Source organism: Eutrigla gurnardus (genome assembly GCF_963514095.1).
Source record: "Eutrigla gurnardus genome assembly, chromosome: 17".
NCBI lineage: Eukaryota > Metazoa > Chordata > Actinopteri > Perciformes > Triglidae > Eutrigla > Eutrigla gurnardus.
In genome coordinates this window covers 17,246,330-17,267,408 of record NC_139928.1, presented here as the reverse complement: position 1 = coordinate 17,267,408, position 21,079 = coordinate 17,246,330, and the positions used below count along the sequence as shown (strand labels likewise).

General features: G+C 41.8%; 2 protein-coding genes across 3 annotated transcripts in view; both read left to right on the top strand.

Annotated features, from left to right (window-relative positions):
* Positions 1-14,024, top strand: part of crybg2 (crystallin beta-gamma domain containing 2) — a 35,349-nt gene extending 21,325 nt beyond the window's left edge. The window contains exons 7-24 of the mRNA XM_084032758.1: positions 4,372-4,419; positions 5,986-6,104; positions 7,290-7,503; positions 8,042-8,181; positions 8,296-8,422; positions 8,628-8,663; positions 8,760-8,899; positions 9,024-9,150; positions 9,843-9,997; positions 10,082-10,208; positions 10,307-10,339; positions 10,873-10,985; positions 11,060-11,189; positions 11,271-11,410; positions 11,516-11,639; positions 12,200-12,358; positions 12,504-12,663; positions 13,182-14,024. Of these exons, the coding sequence (XP_083888884.1) occupies positions 4,372-4,419; positions 5,986-6,104; positions 7,290-7,503; positions 8,042-8,181; positions 8,296-8,422; positions 8,628-8,663; positions 8,760-8,899; positions 9,024-9,150; positions 9,843-9,997; positions 10,082-10,208; positions 10,307-10,339; positions 10,873-10,985; positions 11,060-11,189; positions 11,271-11,410; positions 11,516-11,639; positions 12,200-12,358; positions 12,504-12,663; positions 13,182-13,270 (2,181 nt within the window). The 3' untranslated portion in view covers positions 13,271-14,024. The remainder of the gene's footprint in view (positions 1-4,371; positions 4,420-5,985; positions 6,105-7,289; positions 7,504-8,041; positions 8,182-8,295; positions 8,423-8,627; positions 8,664-8,759; positions 8,900-9,023; positions 9,151-9,842; positions 9,998-10,081; positions 10,209-10,306; positions 10,340-10,872; positions 10,986-11,059; positions 11,190-11,270; positions 11,411-11,515; positions 11,640-12,199; positions 12,359-12,503; positions 12,664-13,181) is intronic.
* An 894-nt stretch (positions 14,025-14,918) lies between these two features.
* Positions 14,919-20,524, top strand: anxa14 (annexin A14). Of its 2 annotated transcripts, none has more exons than XM_084031903.1 (13): positions 14,919-15,062; positions 16,042-16,081; positions 16,540-16,636; positions 16,723-16,811; positions 17,374-17,487; positions 17,609-17,699; positions 17,787-17,866; positions 18,073-18,111; positions 18,189-18,279; positions 18,394-18,489; positions 18,588-18,643; positions 19,153-19,260; positions 19,391-20,524. In XM_084031903.1, exons 2-13 carry the CDS (start codon positions 16,055-16,057, stop codon positions 19,448-19,450), a joined length of 948 nt encoding a protein of 315 aa, XP_083888029.1. In that variant the 5' UTR covers positions 14,919-15,062; positions 16,042-16,054; the 3' UTR covers positions 19,451-20,524. The 2 variants fall into 2 exon arrangements, with proteins under 2 accessions (XP_083888029.1, XP_083888028.1); XM_084031902.1 differs by lacking the exon at positions 14,919-15,062 and adding an exon at positions 15,093-15,781.
* The last annotated feature ends 555 nt before the right edge of the window (positions 20,525-21,079 follow it).

Sequence of the window (21,079 nt, the reverse complement as noted above, 5' to 3'; positions counted from 1 at the left end):
AAGGAAGTGTTGTTGTTTGCAATGTGCAAATTCACCGCCAGTTGCCACCCGATCCTGCACATCCGACGTGCACAGTGTGCAAACACAACATAAGAAAGGAGATATACTCTGCCTTTGGACAATATCTGTGTTTACTTATTATGTTAGCCCGCACAAATCTATTCTCCCCACTGTCTTCTCCCTTTTTTTTTTTTTTTTTTACAACAAACGACTGATCAGGTTACAATAGTTGAGAGGGATGACTTCATATGTGGTTTGTTGTGCACACAGGAGAAGTCGCTCTTTGTGTGGCTTCTTTTGTCCTCCACGTACCTTCACATACTGTAACCGCATTTATGCAGCTTCTTTATTCAAACGCATGTGTCTACAAGTGATTGGTTTGAGTGGAAACCAGTCCACCAGTGGCGTCCTTAATTAGCAAAAAAAAAAAAAAAAAATGGAAGTGCAGTCAGTTGGATCTAAACCCATCCTGAAGGTTCCATTCTCTGCCCACTGAGCATCAGAAAATCCCACACAAAAAGGGCGGCGCATCCAGCCATGTGTTCACTCATATGCACGTCCTTACATGCAAGCATTCACATGAAGGGCTTAACTGAACACGTCTTTAAAAATGATTTGGAGTTCTCACCTCGGCAAAGAAAACCACAAAATGTCACCCTTCCAAATGTCACACCCAACCGTTATATGTCTAATGAGTGCAGTAATGCCAACGGTTCCCTGAGGGAAGTTGGAGATGTTGTGACAAGCAGTAAAAGCTGGTCCCTAAGTTAATGATACATGTGAGGAGCGTCAGCTGGTCCCTTGAAGGTGTGAGGACTCATTAGTCGACAGCTGTCCTGCGTAGTTTTAATCCAAATGTTTGCACCGGATGTTTGTTCATGTCCCACAGTAGAACAGTTTCAGTTGTGTGGCTGCTCCTTTTATTTTTCTCCCCAGGCCAAAGCATGCGGCTCGTATTACTGTTACAATCTCCATATAAAGGTTTTAGAGCCTCTTAAGAGTGGCTGAACATATTCCCGCAGTAGAATATCGTTTCTCAAAGTGTTTCAGACGGGGGAGTTTGAACTGTTCATCTCAGTCAATAATGCAGAGCAGGATGTTATGAAGAAGGTATGGAGAGAAGGCCAGCAATGTCATCTCTCTGGTGTCGCCAATCCATGAAGCTGAATTCCAGCCTTCAAGTTCTACTTCAGAGGCAGTTCCAGCTGACAGGTAGCTGGTTTGTTTGGTCTGGAGGTCATTGGGTCATGGGCAGATTATGAGACAACAGGGCCCCGGGCCTGTCCTACACAGGAGCAAGACACACAGACTTCATGGTTATTGGTTATTGTGGTCTTTTTGTAGTTATTTTTTGTCTTTGCCCCTTTAAGTAGTTGTCTTGACATATTCTAGGTCGAAGCCTAACAAGTAGGATCCACTGGGCCTGTTCTGTAGTCCATCTTTAGAGGAACTTAAAAAGAACAGCTCATTGACCCTTTACTTGGTATTAATGCTAATATTCTACTAAAATGTAGATTTTTAGAATTCTGAATTCTATCAAATTAAATAGATCTATTAAATTGACTTGTTCGACACATGACCTGGTTTTTTTCAGTAAAAGTAGTGTGTTAGTGTCCTAGTATGCAGTGGGTGTGAGCACGGACATATTTCATAGTTCATCCTGTCAACTCAAAGAAAGAAGTGAGGAAAAATAAAGAAAGGAATTACCCCGAAGATGAAGTGGTTCTTGCAGACACATGCTTGACATTAAGTGAATTTTAAAGAAGCGGCAGGACTGATGTATGTCTCTCTTAGTCACACCATTAAAAGTTTTACATGCTGTTAAACTCCCCCGTGCACAGAAACCATCAGTGACATTTCCAGGCTGGTGGGCGTGAGGCCTGTCAATAATTCCATCCTTGCGTAACACCTGCTCGTCTCTTTTTTTTTTTTTTTTTTTTCCTCCGCTGGGCTCCACACCCTTCCCAGCTATCTGTCTGTTCCTGCAGAGACACGGCCACACCTCGACTTTCGTAACCATCCTCGTATTTCTGTGCTTGTTTGCTGGATTTCTGATGAAGTGGAGCTGTCGGGGAGAAATGTGAAGGCGACAGGGCGAGAGGAGATGAGCTGTCTTTTAGTTTGATCATCACTTTTTATGCAGCAGATGTTCATGCATTTCTTTATTTAGTTGTTTCGAAATTTCTTAAACATCTGCTTCGACCAACTTTATGGGGACGTTCAGGCTGCTGGAGGGAAGGGAATGCAAGGGGGGAAGTGTCTGCTGGAGTTTGTTTCAATCAGGCATGCAGTGAACACATTACCTTGTTTTGAACCATATAGTGAAGGCTAGGACCAAAGTTTAAAAGAAAGTTTACGCAAAAAAAAGAAGAAAAAATGCACTGGATTTCTTATTCAAATTTTTCCTCCACAGACTTAAAAAAGCCTTAATGAATACACATCCTCCAATATTTTTTACAGGTGAATATTTAAATAAAAGATCCATAAATAAACTTAAATTAAATAAATAAATAAAGACTAAAACGCTAAATAAACAGAAGTGTGCTGGATTTGCACTTGTTTTGCTGCAAATGCCTTAACTAAAATGCAATGACCTGTTTGAATGTCATGATTCAATTTGTATATTATCTTAATACATGCAAATAACTTCTACCCGATTCGATTCCTGATTATGTTCACCACTAAACACTTTTTCTAGAAAACCAATACAGGTGTTGAGTTTAATTCATAGATAATCTTCAGTAAGAAAAATAAAAAATATATATTTTCCTCCAATTATTCTTCAAGTCAAGCTCGTCCCGTGAAGAACACTCCTGTTGTTTGGGACTTGTAAGCACCCGTGAGACTGACTGAGTGTCCAGTCAGACAATCAATACTGCTCCATTGTTTCAGCATTTGCCTCTCACCTGTTTTAAGCAGGTTTTTCTGCCTGACAGCGATAACATAAAACCACTGTACATGTTCCTAGGACAGGCCAGACGAAAGTAAATGTTGACTTTGAGTCTTTACTGAAGATGCAATCGTAGCGTTTAGTGCAGAATGCAAATGACAATTTGAACATTCTGAGTCCAAAAATACATAAAGATTGAGAAAAGTGGTGAAAAAGAGTCTCTAAATATTTAATATTGTGTTAAATGACAATATAACTAATTTGTTGTCAAAATGTAGCATTGCCTTTAACATTCAGATTTGTGTTTCAAAATGTGTACATGTAAATGTACTAAAGGTCAAAGCTTCTTGACTCAAAATACAAAGAATAATTGAGAGGTGAAAAGGAGGTCAAAGCTTTTTCTTTTCTCTTTTTTTATGTGGGTCTGTGGTGGGAAACTTTTTTTTGTACGGCGAGTCTTTGAACAGTAATGAGTCACTCTTTTATTTATTCACCATTCATCTCCTCAGCTTGCTGTCACTGAAAATGTAAAAGTGTTCTATTACACTTTAGAAACGTCCAAATGCTGTTGTGTTATACACAGTTAGTTAAGTTGTTAAATTCGGAGGTTGAGACTATTTCTATTAAAAACTCTTCCAAAGTAAATTAGGGCACGGTCGGACACTAATGAGGACTGAAGACATTAGATCTGTTGGAGGCCCTCCAAGGTTGGCAACATGATCCAGATGATAACCTGTCGCCTACAGAGCTTCCAGACAACAGAGACCCGAGTGACACCTGACACGAACACACAGTCTCTCTGGTCAAACCACATCAAAATTGCATGGTGCAAAAAAAAACCTGCTACCACATTCCAAGTTGCACAAGCAAACATGCTCAAATTCCTGCAGCAGCTGAGATTTTGAAGGCTTTGAAATGCACACACACACAACCAGGTGAAACAGGGAGAACAATCCAGTGGAAGTGAGTGAAATGTCTGACTGGGCCTCCAGTGAGATAGCGTTGTTATCATTGGGAGCAGAAGTGGAGAGCATCAGGTTGAACAGGTACAATCGAGGAATGTTCGGCATCCCCACCTGTCAAAGAGACGCTTGTTCTATGATGTCCTTGACGCCAACAGGACCAGTTGAACAGGGTGACATAAACATAAACAATGTGTGGGTTGTCTGCTGTGCCAACTGAAGTATGACATACATAAAATAATAGTGCTGTGGTCGGGGGTAATCTGAGGAAAAAGTCAAAATATTTCCAAAGTTGAAATGAGTCGGTCCTACGTTGCAAAGTGAATCAATGTGGGTTCTTGACTTAAATTTACTAGGTTTTTACGTATAATCAAAGCAGTGTACCTTCATCATGACCTTTTTAATCATATTAATGAATGCTTCAGGATGTCAGAAAAAAAGAAAAGAACATAAATGGCACTTCTAAATACTAAATATATGAAAAGTTTGCTAAAATATGCATGTATTCTGTGTCCACAGCTCACTAAAGCGAAGGAGCATGGGAAGCTCAATCCTCGTCCTGGAAAGGTGAGTCTCATCGCAACATACACTCTTGAATACACTTCAACCATGTGTTGCTGAGATAGGGCTGACAGCTGTCACTGATTACCTGGGACCAGGAAGTGATGTCATCACTGTGAAGGCTGTGTTTGTGTGGAATTTGTATTGACGCTGGCTGGATAAGCAACTCAAACATAGCGAGGAGGCGACAGAGAATAACATTTCTGAATATGATCGCCATTAAATTTTGGTAGAGATGACTATGATCCCCAGAGGATGAATCCTTTAATGACCCAATGACTTTACCTCGAATGTTGTCATCAGGTTGAAACTTTGAAAATGTGCACAACATTTTGGTTTATGACTAAAAAAAACACCTGCTCAAATGAACCCCATTCCCATCAGCTGCACTTGTTAGCATGCTAATATGCTAAACCAAAAGCATGATTGTGGTCAACCTGCTAAACATCAGCATGATAGCATTGTTAGCCGGGTTGGAAGCTAATGTTAGCATTTGTATTTATATATTTAAAGTTAAAAAAAAGCCTTTCTCATTACAGAATAAATATAGAATGTAATATTATTTTTTAACACCAGATTATTAGAGGCGACTGTGCTAGCGTGTAACAAATAGAGAATAGAGACAGCTGTGTGTTTCCGGATCTATCTTGTGAATCTGGACGCACATCATGCTGTTAAACATTCATTCACAAACCGCATAACAGGTTTACCTGCAGGGGGAAAAGTTATTTATTAGCACGGGACTTGAACTCGACTGTGGGTTGTTTGGCGGGGGAGGGGTTTCGGTTAACACGTGTCTTCCAGTAGCTATTCCATAACTCCTTTGTTTCAGGCTGTGACTGCCGTTAAACTGCAGATGTACGCCTTGTTCCGCGCCACATAGGGTGGTGAACTTTGAAATGTCAGGCCTGCTCCTGCACGCAGCTGCAGATTGTCCAAAGAATGATGCTTGAATGCCAGAGGTGGAGCTGGCATTTGGGATCAGCGTCTGGTTACTGTTCCATGCTCCAGGGCATCAGACCTGAGCGGACATGGATAAAATGTCGAGAACAGGTCGTTATAAGAAGCTACCGCCGCCAACTTCACACTCAAGAAACAGTATTCCTACAGGAAGAGTTAGCTTCCATGTTAAATTTCCTATTTGTGCAAACTCTTTGCTTATCCGGGCCGATGCGACTGTGCAACTCTACCACCACACTGTTGCTTTCTACACTGTATCAAATGGGGACCAGCATGAAATCCAAGATTCGTGTTTGGATATGAAAATGGAGATGATGCCACTGGATGATATTGGCTCCATTCGTTAATTTCCCAATAACCATATAAAAGATTCTTTGGCAGCAGCACAGGATGAGCTCTTGCCTGCAGTATTTATTTTTGTCACGCTCGTCATTATAAACAGGTCTGCCATTGTATCATTCTCGCTGTGCGAGTAGATGATAAATGTCTCCCTTTGCAAAGCTTTGAATCTGATTCTCTTCCTTCTTTGTGAAGGAATCGATGCCCTTCGGCCACACAGACAGACTTCCCATACGTGTTTGTTCTTCTTACATCTGTGTACGTTTTCTCTAGATGTATATCTTTGATCGGCCAGGGATGTGCGGCCAGAGGATCGAGGTGCGCAGTGATGTCATCGACGCCACGCCCTGGGAGCTGCAGGAGACCATCTCCATCAGGGTCCTCAGAGGAGGGTGAGTGACTCTTTTGCTATCTTAAACTTCCCCTTAACCGGGGATGTTCTCTCTACTACATACTCATTGGATGCAGTGTGTCCTATACACATGAGGATGGTTGGTGGTGTATAACTTTTATTATTATAACAGTGCACAGTTAATCTACGCTTTCCTCGTAGCACCACCGTTACACAGTTGGCACTCCCTTAAACCCTTAAAGGCTTCCTTAGATCTTCACAATTGTAAGGTGACTAAGATGACACCTCCGCATCTTGTTTTTCTTGAAATGTGAGGTGTGTAATTACATTTCTTTTTCTCTCTCTCCGGATGCACTTGTGGCATTAAAACAAAGCTGCTATTGATGCTCTGTGGAAATGCAAATGCCTGCAATAGTTAACACGCGCTTAAACACACGTTTGCCTCAGATGTGGAATGTTTTATCAAACAGTGTGAGGCTGCAGTAGCATTCATGCATATTGATTTCACTTAAGTCAAATTGAAATCCCCTTGTATTACACTTGAGTGTTTACATTTCCGAGGTACTTTCTGCACCTACTTTTTATTCCACTACATTACTAGTATCTTTGATCACTCTAGTTGGGGCTCCTCGTCCTGTTGAAGATGTGACAAGTATGTGATGATGCTAAAATGCTAAAAAACCTATTGTAGCTTAGCAATAGCTAAATGCTAACGTCAGTATCCTAACCTGCCAACAAAGACAGTGTTATGCTGATGTTTAGCACGTATAACGTTGAACATATCCACAAATCTTATTGAGAATGTTAGCATGCTAACATTTGTCGGTTAGCGCTTCAGATAATGCACAGCTGAGACTGATGGGAATGGGGTCAGTTTTGCAGGTTTTTAGTCATTTAGTCATAGTGTTGTACGTTTGCGAATGTCAGCTAACGTTAGCTACAGAAAGCTACTGGTCATACCAGACCAAGGGAGGTCCAATATTGCATATTATCGCTTATTAAGTACGTATTTGGTCTGTAAGGGGAGAAAAAGTTACCTAGGCTCACTTTAACCATTCATGCTCATAACTTTGTCCCTATGTGACCTCTTTTCAGAATAGTGATGCAGAACAAAATATTTTTAATAGTCAACAGGAATCTATGAATTTTCATTTATAAAACTGCAGAAACAACCTGCAGCACAATCTATGTTTATTAGAGGTGGTAATCCTTCTTTCTCCCCTAGATGGGTGCTGTATGAGAAGCCTAACTTCAAAGGGGAGAAGATCGCCCTAGACGAGGGCGACATGGAGCTCACCTTCCCCTTCGGCCCTCCAGAGGAGCAGCTGCAGAACGGACAGAAGGAGGCCGGAGAGCAGAACGGAGACACAAGTGATGAGCAAAGTGAAACCAAGCCAGCAAGGAGGTTCATCATTGGGTCTCTGCGAAGGGCTGTCAGGGTGAGACGAGTTCACGCCACTCTGTTGTCGTCAAAAAGTAGTTGTCACGCATCCTCCTCTCAAATCAGATGTGTTGTGATAAAGTACTGTGGAAATCCATTTTTAGTCCGCTCAAGTGAAGATGCCTTCTTTAACTCAGTAGCACCACCTAGTGTCGAAAGCAGGAGTGAGCACCTGTTGATCTGATTCTTTCAAAAGATAGAGTAGATAGATAAATACTCTATTGATCCCGAGGGGAATTTCAGCAAAAACAGAGTATGAAATGCAAACATTTTAAGGAGCGATCTAATTAATAAACTCAAGTAAAGTTTCTGATATTGTTTACACCACTTTAACTGTATTTTTCCACCTCTGCAAAGAAGTTTTTAAAGGCTCTCTCAGCTTTTCAAGCATCAGAAAACAATGGGATTTAGTTATTTAATATTATTCTGCGTTTTAGAAGAGCATATGTTTTCTAGGTCCCTGCAGAGCTGCAGCATCACAACCAGTTATTTTCTCCCTAACGTGACATTAATGGATGCTCTCTGCCGTCCCTCAGGACTACAGCGTCCCAGAAATCAGTCTTTTCCCAGAGGAGAACGCAGAAGGGAAGAAAGTCACCTTCAGAGACACGTCTGACGACGCCAGGATCTTTGGCTTCCCCATCAAGGCTAACTCTATCATCATTAACGCTGGGCTGTGAGTTCTGAACCCTGGACTATCATGAAATCATCATACTTTTCCACTTTATTCTATCTGATATGAAAACCAAATGAATCTTGCTTTGATTGTTTTTTTTTTCCTCCTGCTCAGATGGCTCGTGTATGCACATCCCTTCTTCCAGGGCGTACCACGTGTCCTGGAGGTGGGGGGGTACTCCAACCCTGCAGCCTGGGGAGTGGAACAGCCCTACGTGGGATCAGTCCATCCGCTCAAAGTTGTAAGTGGAACGGGAGTTTAGTTGGGCATTAGAGGATGTGGATGAAACTACAATGATTTATTTTCATACATAAAGTTTTAACATGACAATTAACTTTAGTCTTTGTTACTTATACAAAAATTGAACCCCTGTTTAAATATTTACAGTTTCTGTTTACTGATTCTATATGTGATTAATCATTTTATTCTTTTTTTTTTAATCATAGGGTGAACCAAAAGTGGAAAACATGACCGAACCAAAGGTAAGAGAGCGTAAATAACTGCTGATAAATTGCTGCTAAATCCCAGTAACACTTCAGCGTGCCGTGATGGTGAACGACACCCTTTTGTGCCTCCAGATGGTGATTTACGACAAGCCCTACTTCTCTGGGAAATCTACCATCGTGACCACCAACAGGAGAGACTTCATGAACAGAACGAACCGGCAGCAGACGGCCTTCATGTTCAACGTCGGCTCCCTGAAAGTGCAGGGGGGAATGTGAGTGCTGCACGTCTTCGTGGTCATTAATGATTAAGTAGCACCGCTGCACGGTTCAGGTGGGTTGGCTGATACACGAGGTGGAGTGTGATCACATATGCATGTTTTTTTTTGTTTGCTAAAGTTGGGTGGGCTACGAGAAGGAGGGCTTCCGAGGCCACCAGTACCTGCTGGAGGAGGGAGAGTACCACGACTGGAGGGTGTGGGGAGGCGTCGATGCCGAGCTGCGCTCCGCCAGGATCATACGGGCGGTAAGTTGCCAGGAATATTTCACTGCGGTGAATGTTTGTTAATAAGTAATGACACAAGTGGTGCAAACCACCCATGACATTCTAGGGCTTTTAACTTGTATTTGCTCGTGATATGAAATAATCTAACTGTAGCGATCCAATGATACATTTGTGTAGTAACTGCATGCAAACTGTGCTTCTATTTTATGTGCTTTTATTTTGTTAATTCACGGTAGTGCCTGTCAGTGTGGCCTTGGGATTTTATTACAAGATCATCATCACTAAGCTGCCTTTGCATCATCTGGTTTGTTTATTAACATGAATGAACTTTTTTATTACTTTAATCGAGACCTTTCTCGTGGAACGTGGACTTCGAGTTGAGGACCATTAGTCTCGGTTTTGTCTCGGCCTCGATACACCCCCCTGGTCTTGGTCTCGGTTTAGGTGGTCTGTTTGCATTCGTTTGCTGTAATGACCTCATTGTTTTCACATGCATCATTAAAGCCATATCTAATCTAAAAAAGTGACTTTGCTCTCTGATAACCGGCTGTCGTGCTCCACACGCTGAGTTCTCCAGACCTCAGATTTTTGATTTAAACATGAACGTACAGTTTCTTGTTTCCATTCAAACATTCAATGCAGAATACTCTTTACCCCAGCATGCTTGTCAGTGTCATTCCTGTAAATTAAGCCGTTTCCGTGCTCTCCTGCAGGACCTCAGCGAGCCCATGATGGTGATGTTCGAGCAGCCGGAGGAAGAGGACGGCATGCAGGAGGAGAACACCTTCCAGGTGACGGAGGCCATCGCCGACGTCGAGCTGTTCGAGTACAAAACCTCCACGCGCTCCATCCACGTCCTCGGCGGAGCGTAAGTTGTTCTACGGTGTTTTTACTTCATCGCTCAGTGAAGTGGAGGTGTATTATGTATGACAACGACGCCCCCTCCTCGCAGGTGGATCGCCTACTCCCATGTGGACTTCTCCGGTAGCCAGTACGTCTTGGAGAAAGGTTTCTATAACTACTGTGCTGACTGGGGTTCTCAGGACAACCGCATCTGCTCGGTGCAGCCCATCCTACCAGTGAGGAGCGCTGCAAAGCCTTCATGATGTTTATTTGATGAGTGTATTCATGTTAATGACGGCGCTAACATTTCTTTCTTTTTTGCATTTCCCTTTAGGCTCCAAGAGAAAGCTCAAGGACCAGGAGTGAGGTACTTTGCCTTGACTTTCTCACTGTTTGAGCATCTCGAATATTGGATTTTATCTGCAGAGAAAACATAACCTTCATGCATTTTAAATTAGAGAGAAAAATACAGTAAACAGGGTTGTTTTTTCTTCTTCTTTTCCATTCCTTTTCTTTGCTCTGCATCGTGTCCCTCACAGCACGCAATGGTGCAAAATTTTAACTAAAAACTGTTTGGCACCAGCGGGTTCATGTGCACTTTGCACCATGAAGGGGAAACCCCTTTCTTTCCTTTTAGTTTTTTTGTTTTGGCATGGCTCAGTCCTTAAACCTGATGCTTTTTAGAGCACAAGGGTGAATTTATATTCGCCAAAGAAACCCCCATATTTATGTAATTTGTCCTCCAAAGTGTAATACCACATAAAGTAATAGAGTAAACTGCAGTGTCAGAAAACCCTGTAATCAGTCGGCGCCTGAAAGTCAAACTAATTAGAAGAATAAAAAAGGCTTCAGGCTCTAAATGTGTTAATCTCTCTCCCTTTCCTTTCTCCTACCCGTCAGATAAAGCTGTACTCTGAGCCAGACTTCCAGGGCGAGTGTCACGTCTTCGAACTCAACAACGAAGCGCTGCCGGAAAAATTACGGACCAAGTCCTGCCGAGTGTCGGGGGGAAGGTGAGGAGCGTTTACCAAAAAAAAGGGGGGGATATAAAGTGGAAAGGCAACTCAATAATACCTCTGTGTTCCAGCTGGGTGCTCTATGAGAATAAGCAGTACTCCGGGAACCTCTACGTCTTATCTGATGGAGACTACCCCAACTTCACCAGCATGGGATGTCCTCCCGACTTCACCATCCGTTCCGTCAAGGTCGTACCAATGGTGAGAAAACGCTCCAATGAAAAACGACTCTCGTATTCCATCCTTCTGTCTCGCTCTGAGCCTCCTTCTCTCCCCGTCTAGTCGTTCTCCGTTCCCTCCATCTCTCTGTTCGGCCTGGAGTGTCTGGAGGGCAGAGAGATCACCATGGACACCGAGATCACCGGCATGGTTGAAGAGGGCTTCAACGACCACATCCTGTCCATCAGAGTCAACAGCGGCTGGTGCGTGCCGGTCTCTCTGTGTCTGTTTGTTCTACCTTGTCTTTGGGTCCTCGTGATCGTGAGGCGTCGAATCCGTACGATCATTTTGTCTCTCTTGCTCTGCAGTTGGGTGATATGTGAACACAGCAACTACAGGGGGCGCCAGTTCTTACTGGAACCAATTGAAATCACCAACTGGCCAAAGTTTAGCTCAATAGAGACTATTGGCTCGATGTTCCCAGTCAAACAGGTTTGTTCAAGTCATCAGCCGTGTGTGTGTGTGTGTGTGTGTGTGTGTGTGTGTGTGTGTGTGTGTGTGTGTGTGTGTGTGTGTGTGTGTGTGTGTGTGTGTGTGTGTGTGTGTGTGTGTGTGTGTGTGTGTGTGTGTCATCACTTTGCACACATCTGGCGTTGTCTCTTTGGACTGGTATTAAGTTTTAACATTAACAGAAGTTATTAATCATTTATTTAGGTGGAAGGATGTTGCCTATCATTTTAAGAGGAGCAAATAAATAAGCCCTACTCTGATTGGTTGGCTGCCCTGCTCCAAAAGGTTAGCTCTACATAATTGGTGGCAGGTTTACCAAACGCACATTAAGTAGTAAAAGAAAAAGGACACCATAGCCAAACAGGCTGGTTTCCCATCATGCCCGGCCTTCAAGGGGAAACAATTAAGTAAACTGGTCTCCAGTGCAAAGTTTAAACCAGTTTAAAGTGTTATTCCTTGGGTATTTATAATGTAGTGTCAAAATGCTCCACTGATCTAAGACTGTGATGACAATATGTTGTGATGTTTTTTGCCTCCTGCAGAAGCGTTGCCTCCTGCGCATCAAGAACAAAGTGAGTGGTCACTTCATGTCCGTCCAGGGCGGCGTGGAGGAGATGAAATCAGGACGAGTGGTTGTGACGGCAGAGCCGGAGCCCATGAGTGACATCTGGTTCTATCAGGACGGCCTAATCAAGAACAAGGTAACGCATGATTAAATTGTTATGATGTTGGCAGCGAGACAAAACGTTAATCTGACCTTGATAACACTGAACTGGTCTTATCATGTACTCTCTGTGTGTGTGTGTGTGTGTGTGTGTGTGTGTGTGTGTGTGTGTGTGTGTGTAGTTGTCCCAAACCATGAGCCTTCAGGTGATGGGCAACGTAGAGCCGGCAGCCAAGGTGGTTTTGTGGTCAGAGACCCGGCAGCCGACCCAGACCTGGAAAGCCCAGAGGAGAGGCCTCATCTCCAGCCTTACTTTCCCAGGCTACGTCCTGGATGTCAAAGGTATGAAAAGAAGAAGAAGAAAAAAAGAAAAGAAAAGGGCATTGGCTGATTGCATATAGCGTTTATAAGACTGTGAATATGCTAAAAATCCATGCAAATTTCCCTTTGATCGCCTTAAAAGTGGGAATATTTGTTAATATCACAATATAAAAATACTCTTTTAGAACTTCAATCATTACATTTAACTGATTACTGATGCCTTTATATGAACTACTAGATTGCTAGTAGTAGTTAGTTAGTTCAGAGCAAGACTCTGCTGCAGTAAAATTCGATGTTTCCTAAAGGGAATCTGGTGCTCAGAAACACTACCCCTTTTGTCCACAGGGGCCGCCAGAATCACCGCAAAATGAAAGTTCCTCTTAGCAACTCTAACCGCTGTATTGACTTTTAGTATCTCTAAAAATAAACAGTACTTGAGTAATTATGCTGACTTACATTCCACCGTGTGGCACCACAAAGCCAGGTTTGACTCTTTTCAGATGATCAACGTCTGTCATTGTGATTTTCCTTTCCCTTAGGTGGCAAAACGTACGACAAGGACCACGTGGTGATCATGCCGGAGGATGAGGAGAGGCCAAGCCAACAGTGGGAGATAGAGCTGCTGTAACCTGCAGTCCATATCATGGGAACCACTGCCACTACGTTTTCTATTTTTTTTAAACTCCATCATCCGTGTTACTACTGTAAACATTGCGACAGTAAGGATGCAATCGAAACCCAGGAAAGCTGCTTTGCAGAGTTTTGTATTCTCATGATTTTATTCCACGGTGACCATTCAAACAGGTTTGACCTATTCCACGTCTTTGACTTCATCCAAAGCAATCATTCGTCGACAATTTGAGTATTCAAACCAGGATCGACCTGTTGGTATGATATGAGGCTCATGCAAATTCCCTGACTAGAAGCACCTGTAGTTGATCTTTTTATATCTTTGTTTACAATGGAGCTACAAGTTTCCATAAGTGGACTTTTTATTTTTACTGGAGTGAAGCGTAAGTGGCTCACAAGTTCTTTACACAGATATTGGACAAACAAAGCCAAAGTGTGCAAGAAATTAATCTTTGCTCTATTTTTTTCAAGCCATGTTTTATATGTACTGTGTGTACTGATCTTTGTTTTATGGGAATGTAGCACTTGTGTATGTATGTGTGCAGTATATCGCATTGAATTGTGCAGTGCAGTTGTGTTCTTTTTATGATTGTTCCATATATATATATATATATATATATATACATATATACATATATATATATACATTCTGCATCTGCCATTTGTAAATATTTGAAAGATGTGCTGTAAGATGTTGTGTATGAGGGAGTGGTTTCGAAATATTAAATAAAGCATAAACATTGTTAAATACAACAAAACTGAGTTATTGTTATTGGAACAGGATGTGTAAATGCATCCTGTTTCCATTGTTTGTTTGTCTTTTAAATCCACTATATCAAACCCACGTACTACAAACCTTTATACTGAATTCTTTGTATCTTAAATTCTAAAATTGAAGTATTATTATTTAAAAAAACAACAACAACACTGTTATAACTACACAACAGCTACACAGGTGTCATGTTAACTTATCAACTGCAGGTTAAAAAAACAACAACATGATAATTGAAGGTGTTTTTATACAACACTGATCACATGTTCCATCTCAGTACTAATCAAGAACAAATAGGTGTGCATATGTCTTTAGTTATACCTGGTTGATGTCACATTACTTTCTTTCACTCCCATGTGGTCATTCATTCATAATTTAATCTTAATAATAAAAGTGTCAGCATAACTGCTTTCTATGTCTATTGTAAAGGTTCTAAAAGGCACCGAGCCAACAACAAATACACTGTGTAAAACATGGAAAACAACCTTAACATGGTTAGTTTTTTTTCATTATTTTTAATAAATAATTGTTATTTATATACATATAAATATATTATTGAGATTTCAAATAATTACAACCATTAATGAATGACCAACAGAGAAGAATAAATAGGCACTGAGTAAATATGAAAATGCTAGTTTTAATAATGAACTTTCACTTTAAATGACATTTAAACTGCGTTCAGCTCTCACACAACAAGAGACGCAACACTTCAACTAATTTGTATTGTTTAACAGAAATGCACTTCCACTTCAACTTTCATTGTTCATTGTTCACACTTTTTTTTAAATACCTTTGTCTTAAATTTTGTCATTTAATCTTCTCTTGAAACGGATGTTGAGCGCGGAGAGGAGAGGCAGGTTGCTTTGTTTGTAATAACCACACAGGGCTCATATTTCCCCGTGCTCTGCAGGTGAGCAGCAGGTGAGTGGACTGGAGAGATTAAAACTAGGAGAGGACGACACCGTTCAGCGTTTGTTTCCTGTTGTAAGAGGATGTTGTTCTACTGGAGTTTTCTGTGAGTTACTTATTTGTACTGTCATTTTTATGAAAGAGAATGTCTTTCTTTGTCTCCTCTCGATCCTCTGTTCTTCTTATAAGAGTTAAGCGTTTTTGGAGGATTGTTAGCACTCGCAGCCACAGATGCAGGTGTTGAAAAGCCCTTTTGTTATCTTTCCTGACACAAAGTTTTCTGGAGACAAAAAGACAATCGGGTTATACATGAGCACAACGGTCTGGCGAGAGATCGGCTTCTTTCTGAAACCTAAGTTCTCCCCCTCACTTAACACATTTGACATGTTGCCTGGTGGGTTTGTTTATCAGATATCTGCTCCATCTTGGAAACAAGCTGCATGATGAGAAAGCTGTGACTTGAAAACATAGACACTAAACAATTATCCAATAAAGGGGGATGGATTTGTGGATCCCTCATAGTTTGAGTCAAATCACACAGAATCTGCACTTCCACCTGTAAACACACCCGATGGCCTGGATTCCTCCGCTGTGAGGAATGTCAGTATTTTACAAGTGGGCCGTCTAGTGATCTCACGGACCAATGGTGTCGTCAAAGCTGCGAGGATGCTGAGCACCGATTGGTAAGCTGTTAAGGTGATCTGCAGCAGGTGTGGCACAGTGAGGGTGGGACTGAGATACAGAGCTCATTATAGGTTGTAAAAAAAAAAAAAACACTCCACTACCTCCACACCTTCCTGCCGCCGCCACAGCTTTCTGTTACAGGTAGGAGAAATAAGCACTTTTGAAAGATGTATTATCATTCTATGGGCTGTTTGTTTTATCGTGTTGGGTGTCTTAACACTAAAAGTCATATAAATGTTGTTGAGATGAACAAGAGTCGTGGATTAACTGTCATCAAGTGATTCTTTAACAAAATTTTCAAAATAAGATTGTCTTTCCTGCGATTCGCGCCATTGAATTGGATGTCATTTTATTTTGGGGATGTAAATGATTAACTGTATATATCTGTATTAACCTTGCAGTTAAATCAAAGCCATGGACCCCGCGTACTACCAGTCTCATGTGAGTAGACTGCTCCCCCGTCTTCCCTCTGAATCACAGATAGTGTTATCTGCTGTGTTCTCTGATCAACTGCATGCCTTCAAACGTTATCTACAAAAGTGTGCTGGAATGTCATGTTTAAGACTTGGCTGGACAATGCTGTGTTTCCTGTTGAAGAATAGCTCAGCCCGTATGCTGTCAAACTGCTATCGATACTTTTACAACCCCCCATGAGTGAGAGCAGGAGTGTAGAATAGTTGGCATTCTTTAAATTAAAATACAATGAAAACCGACCTGCGTCTTTGCTCATCTTCTGCCAACACCTCCATGGTATGTCCGGTTAAATCAGCATCTCCTCTTGTAACCCCTCCCACGTGTTCCCTGCCAGCCACTTGTCATATTTTTATATATTTATATCTTCCTCTTCTTCGTTTTTTTGGTTTTGTCTAAAGTTCTTCGTTTCTCCGTTCATCGTGCAGGAGATGTGTTGGGGTACCCTTGGAACGGTGCGACCAATGTCTAATTTCCACCCTGACCAGGATGCCATGGAGATCCAGGCCGCGCTGGAGAAGAAAGGTACTTCAAACAGGTTTTGGGACGTGGTGGAGTCGATCATCCATGTTGGATAATGCTTTAATTATTGCATTGTGTACCCGGCTCAGATGCGGTGACCCTGGTGAGGATCCTAACCAATCGGACCAACGCTCAGAGACAAGTGATCGCCCAGACCTTTGAGGAACGAACACGAAGGGTACTTCTTGTTGAATTTAACAATTTAGAAAGTGGGAAACGTTCAAAGCTACAGCGAAAGAATCTCATACACGATGATCGAATATTGCAGCTGTGTGTGTTTGCTCATTTGGAACTTCCAAGTGTTTGCTGTTCAAACATGATCCAGACTGGTTTTAAAGGACTGGAACACACCTTTGTTGAGAGAAGGGGTAGTGTACGCTGAAGTAGTATCACAGAGGATGGATTTGATGCTGTAGTGTTGAGCAAACAGCAGTTAGTCCTCTATTTATGCTACAGGAGGACGCAATAGTATGTGGCAGATACTATCACAGTGATACTTTGTTTGTCAATCAGCCAGGAATCTCCTTTCAGTTGCATAGTACCATCCTGTCAGAGTATCTGTGGAAAGTTCAAAGAACAGAGCTGAGATTGTTATTTAAATTGGTGATGTCATGAGGCAATAGACTGCTGCAGGAATTTGTCCTGAAACCAGGAAATAAGTTGCACTTCTGGTTCCCTCGAGAAAAACCCAAGACAATGTCTATGATATGAGTAACCGTTTAGTGTTGTTTCTGTGGCAGGACCTGGTGGCTGGTTTGAAGAAGGCTCTGGGCGGAGACCTGGAGGTTCTGCTGCTGGAGCTGCTGATGCCTCCTCTGGAGTATGAGGCGTATCGCCTGCAGCAGGCCATGGTGGTGAGTGGTGAGAGGGAGGTGGTGGGTTTAACCTTACCTGTCAGATCCCAGTGTAAACAGTGTGTGTGTGTGTGTGTGTGTGTGTGTGTGTGTGTGTGTGTGTGTGTGTGTGTGTGTGTAGGGTTTAGGCACAGATGAGGAGACACTTCTGGAGATCCTGTGTACAAAATCCAGAAAGCAGCTTCAAGAAATCAGTGCTACATACAAACAAAGTAAGGCCCAGAACTTTCTCTAGTCTTCCCCTCCTTTCTGGTTGATTATTTAAAACCCCGTAATCCATATAATCCCTTGTTTTTCAGTGTATAAGAAGGACCTGGAGAAGGAGCTGAAAGGAGAAACCAGCGGAGACTTTTACAAGCTTCTTTTGGCTTTGTTGAATGTAACGTTATTATTACTGTCATCTTTAATCTAATACCTAAAGCGAGTTGCCTTCACATTGTCAGTAAAGCATCAATAATGGGCATTGATCCCCCACATTTTGTATTATTTAAACAATTCATCTTGGATATAAAATGGTAAAAACATAATTTCTATTGCATATTCTGAGAGACTTAGTGTGTTTTCTCACTTCCTATCTCCCAACAGAAAGAAGCTGTTCCCAGTGGGATTCGAAGAGATATCGAGGTATTATTTTCCACGATCATTTTACGTCTAAATCTGAGGTTTCCTCCTTTTCTGATTGTCTTTTATTATTTTCATAGTCTCTCTCTGCGACGCTGAATGGGAAAAAAGCTGACGCAGGACCGTGGATTGACATCCTGACCTCTAGAGATTCAAACCATCTCAGCAAAGGTGAGGTTGTCGTATGTTCTTCTCACAAGAAGCGGCTGTTGCCCGTTCGTTTGTGTGAGTCAGGAAGTCTTCACTGTATGATTGTGAATAACGCTCGTCTCCCCTCGTCGACAGTGCTGATGTGCCTGGAGCTGGAGAGAGGACAGATGGTGGTTCAGGCTCTGGAGAAGAAGTTTAGCGGAGACATTCGGCTGGGTTTGACAGTTTTAGGTGAGTGTTGTTCGAGATACTGAGCAGCTGAGGAGTACGGACCGTTCCTTCACGACTTCATCGGTCACTCATATTTCTTCTTATCCGTGTCATGACAGTGCAGTGCATCGAAACCCCTGAGTTGTACCTCGCCAAAAGACTGACTAGCACAAAGGTAAGATGCTGTCCTCATCAGCTGTTTTATTCTGACGATTTCTGATGATCAAACCGTACTGAAGTGATTGATCACTGCATTTACCAGACTCTCTATGAGTTGTAATATGTATAATATACACACCATTTACCTGGTATGGTATAGATTGTTATGGTTATCTCGTATGTACGATGTATTTTAATAGTTACTCTTTTGTTTTTTAATATTTTTAATCCTCTAGTGTACAAATATACAAAGATGAGTCATGAAGCCGATGTGAAGGCAAAACTAGAGAAGTGGAATGGATTTACTTGAAATAATATATGATTGCGTTGTTTTTGAGATTGAGATTATTATCAGAATTATGAAAAAAAAATGTATATCTGCTCAACTGATCCTGGAGCAACACCTGCATTATGCTTCTGTACAAACCTAAATGAGATATAATTGATATTTTATTCATACAGGAAATCATCTCTGAAAGTTTGAAAGACATAACAGTTCACACAGCAGATATTTCTCTCTTCCAGACCCCGATAATACAGGGGATTATGGTGTCTCACTCGGAGGAAGATCTGCTGAGTATTCGAGCTGCCTACCTCAAATTAACAGGCACTTCTCTCTACACTGCTCTTCAGGTGGGTCCAACACACGACACGGTGCTGAGTACACCTTGAAATCCTTCTTATACTGTTATGTTAATGCATGTTTTGTTTTTTTAATTAAGGGAAAAGTATACTCATTTATTTTTTCAATTCTTTCCAACAGAAACAGTTCAAAGGAGATCATCTTCAGGCTATGCTGGCCATCTGTCGGTCTGAAGATTAAACAAAAGCTTCACATTTTGAGTTCATTGAGACGGATCATCCCCCCCGATTCAGTCAAAAATACTCAAATCAAAAATAAACTTTATTTTCTAAGGTTACTTTTCATATCTATGGAATAACATTTAATTATATGCTTGTTTCAAGGACTTACATATTACACAAATACATGCAAATAAATGTAATAAACCGAGTTATGTTGGATATTTTATGATTTAAGTTTTTATTCAATTATATCTGTCGCAAGACTCTTCCTGATGTTGTATCTGCATAAAGTTTCCCAAATTATAAACAACAACAACAATAATGGCACCCATTTTTACAAAAAAATGTTTGTTGATGTCATAATTTTAGATTCAATGCTCATATATAAATAAATGTGTGCAAACAGACAGTATAACACAGTTCAGTCTTGACTAACACTATCTAACATTAACATTGAAATAGCTCATCACATCATTTCTCAATATGAGCTTAAAACTATTATTAGAATCAAGTAGAAGCAATAGTATAAGTAACTAGGAGACCTTTAACCTCTGCTGTTAACCCATGATTTAGGAGTAGTCACATAGCGTTGACCATTACATTACACGTTTCTGTTTTTCTGCTAACATGCTCATTTAACAAAAACTTTAAGTTAATTTATAATATATACAGTTACTGTAATTTAATAAAAATCTGGAAATGTTACAGATACTCTACTGTACATAGATTTTACTCAGCACGTCTTTGCATCTGTCTTTTAAGTCCAACATGAGGTCTGCAGCTCAGCGGCAGAACGTGACGAGCAACAACGGCACAACAGAAAACAGCAGAGAAGCTCTGATTTCAGAGCCTCCATTGTGTGTGGTGATGGTTTGGGTGGTTGACGGATTCATTGTGGTGGTGGTGGTGGTGGGCTTTGGCGTGGTCACACTACTTGCAGTTGTTGAGGCAACAGTTGTATTTGTGGGTTTCGGCGTGGTGACACTACCTGCAGTCGTGGTTGGGGCGACTGTTGTAGTTGTAGTTGTGGGTTTAGGCGTGGTGACACTACCTGCAGTCGTGGTTGGGGCGACTGTTGTAGTTGTAGTTGTGGGTTTAGGCGTGGTGACACTACCTGCAGTCGTGGTTGGGGTGACCGTTGTAGTTGTAGTTGTAGTTGTGGGTTTAGGCGTGGTGACACTACCTGCAGTCGTGGTTGGGGTGACTGTTGTAGTTGTAGTTGTAGTTGTGGGTTTAGGCGTGGTGACACTACCTGCAGTCGTGGTTGGGGTGACCGTTGTAGTTGTAGTTGTAGTTGTAGTTGTAGTTGTGGGTTTAGGCGTGGTGACACTACCTGCAGTCGTGGTTGGGGTGACTGTTGTAGTTGTAGTTGTAGTTGTGGGTTTAGGCGTGGTGACACTACCTGCAGTCGTGGTTGGGGTGACCGTTGTAGTTGTAGTTGTAGTTGTGGGTTTAGGCGTGGTCACATCACTTGCAGTAGTATTTGGGGCGACTGTTGTAGTTGTTGTAGTTGTAATTGTGGGTTTAGGCGTGGTCACACTACTTGCAGTTGTTGAGGCAACAGTTGTAGTTGTGGGTTTAGGCGTGGTGACACTACCTGCAGTTGTGGTTGAGGCGACTGTTGTAGTTGTAGTTGTGGGTTTAGGCG

Bases quoted from the DNA above. Each gene is read 5' to 3' on its own strand.
- anxa14 (XM_084031903.1), top strand. From the start codon at position 16,055: ATGGACCCCGCGTACTACCAGTCTCAT. The intron at 18,490-18,587 runs GTGAGTGTTGTT...GTGTCATGACAG, and splicing joins GCTGGGTTTGACAGTTTTAG to TGCAGTGCATCGAAACCCCT. The intron at 18,644-19,152 runs GTAAGATGCTGT...TCTCTCTTCCAG, and splicing joins AAAGACTGACTAGCACAAAG to ACCCCGATAATACAGGGGAT.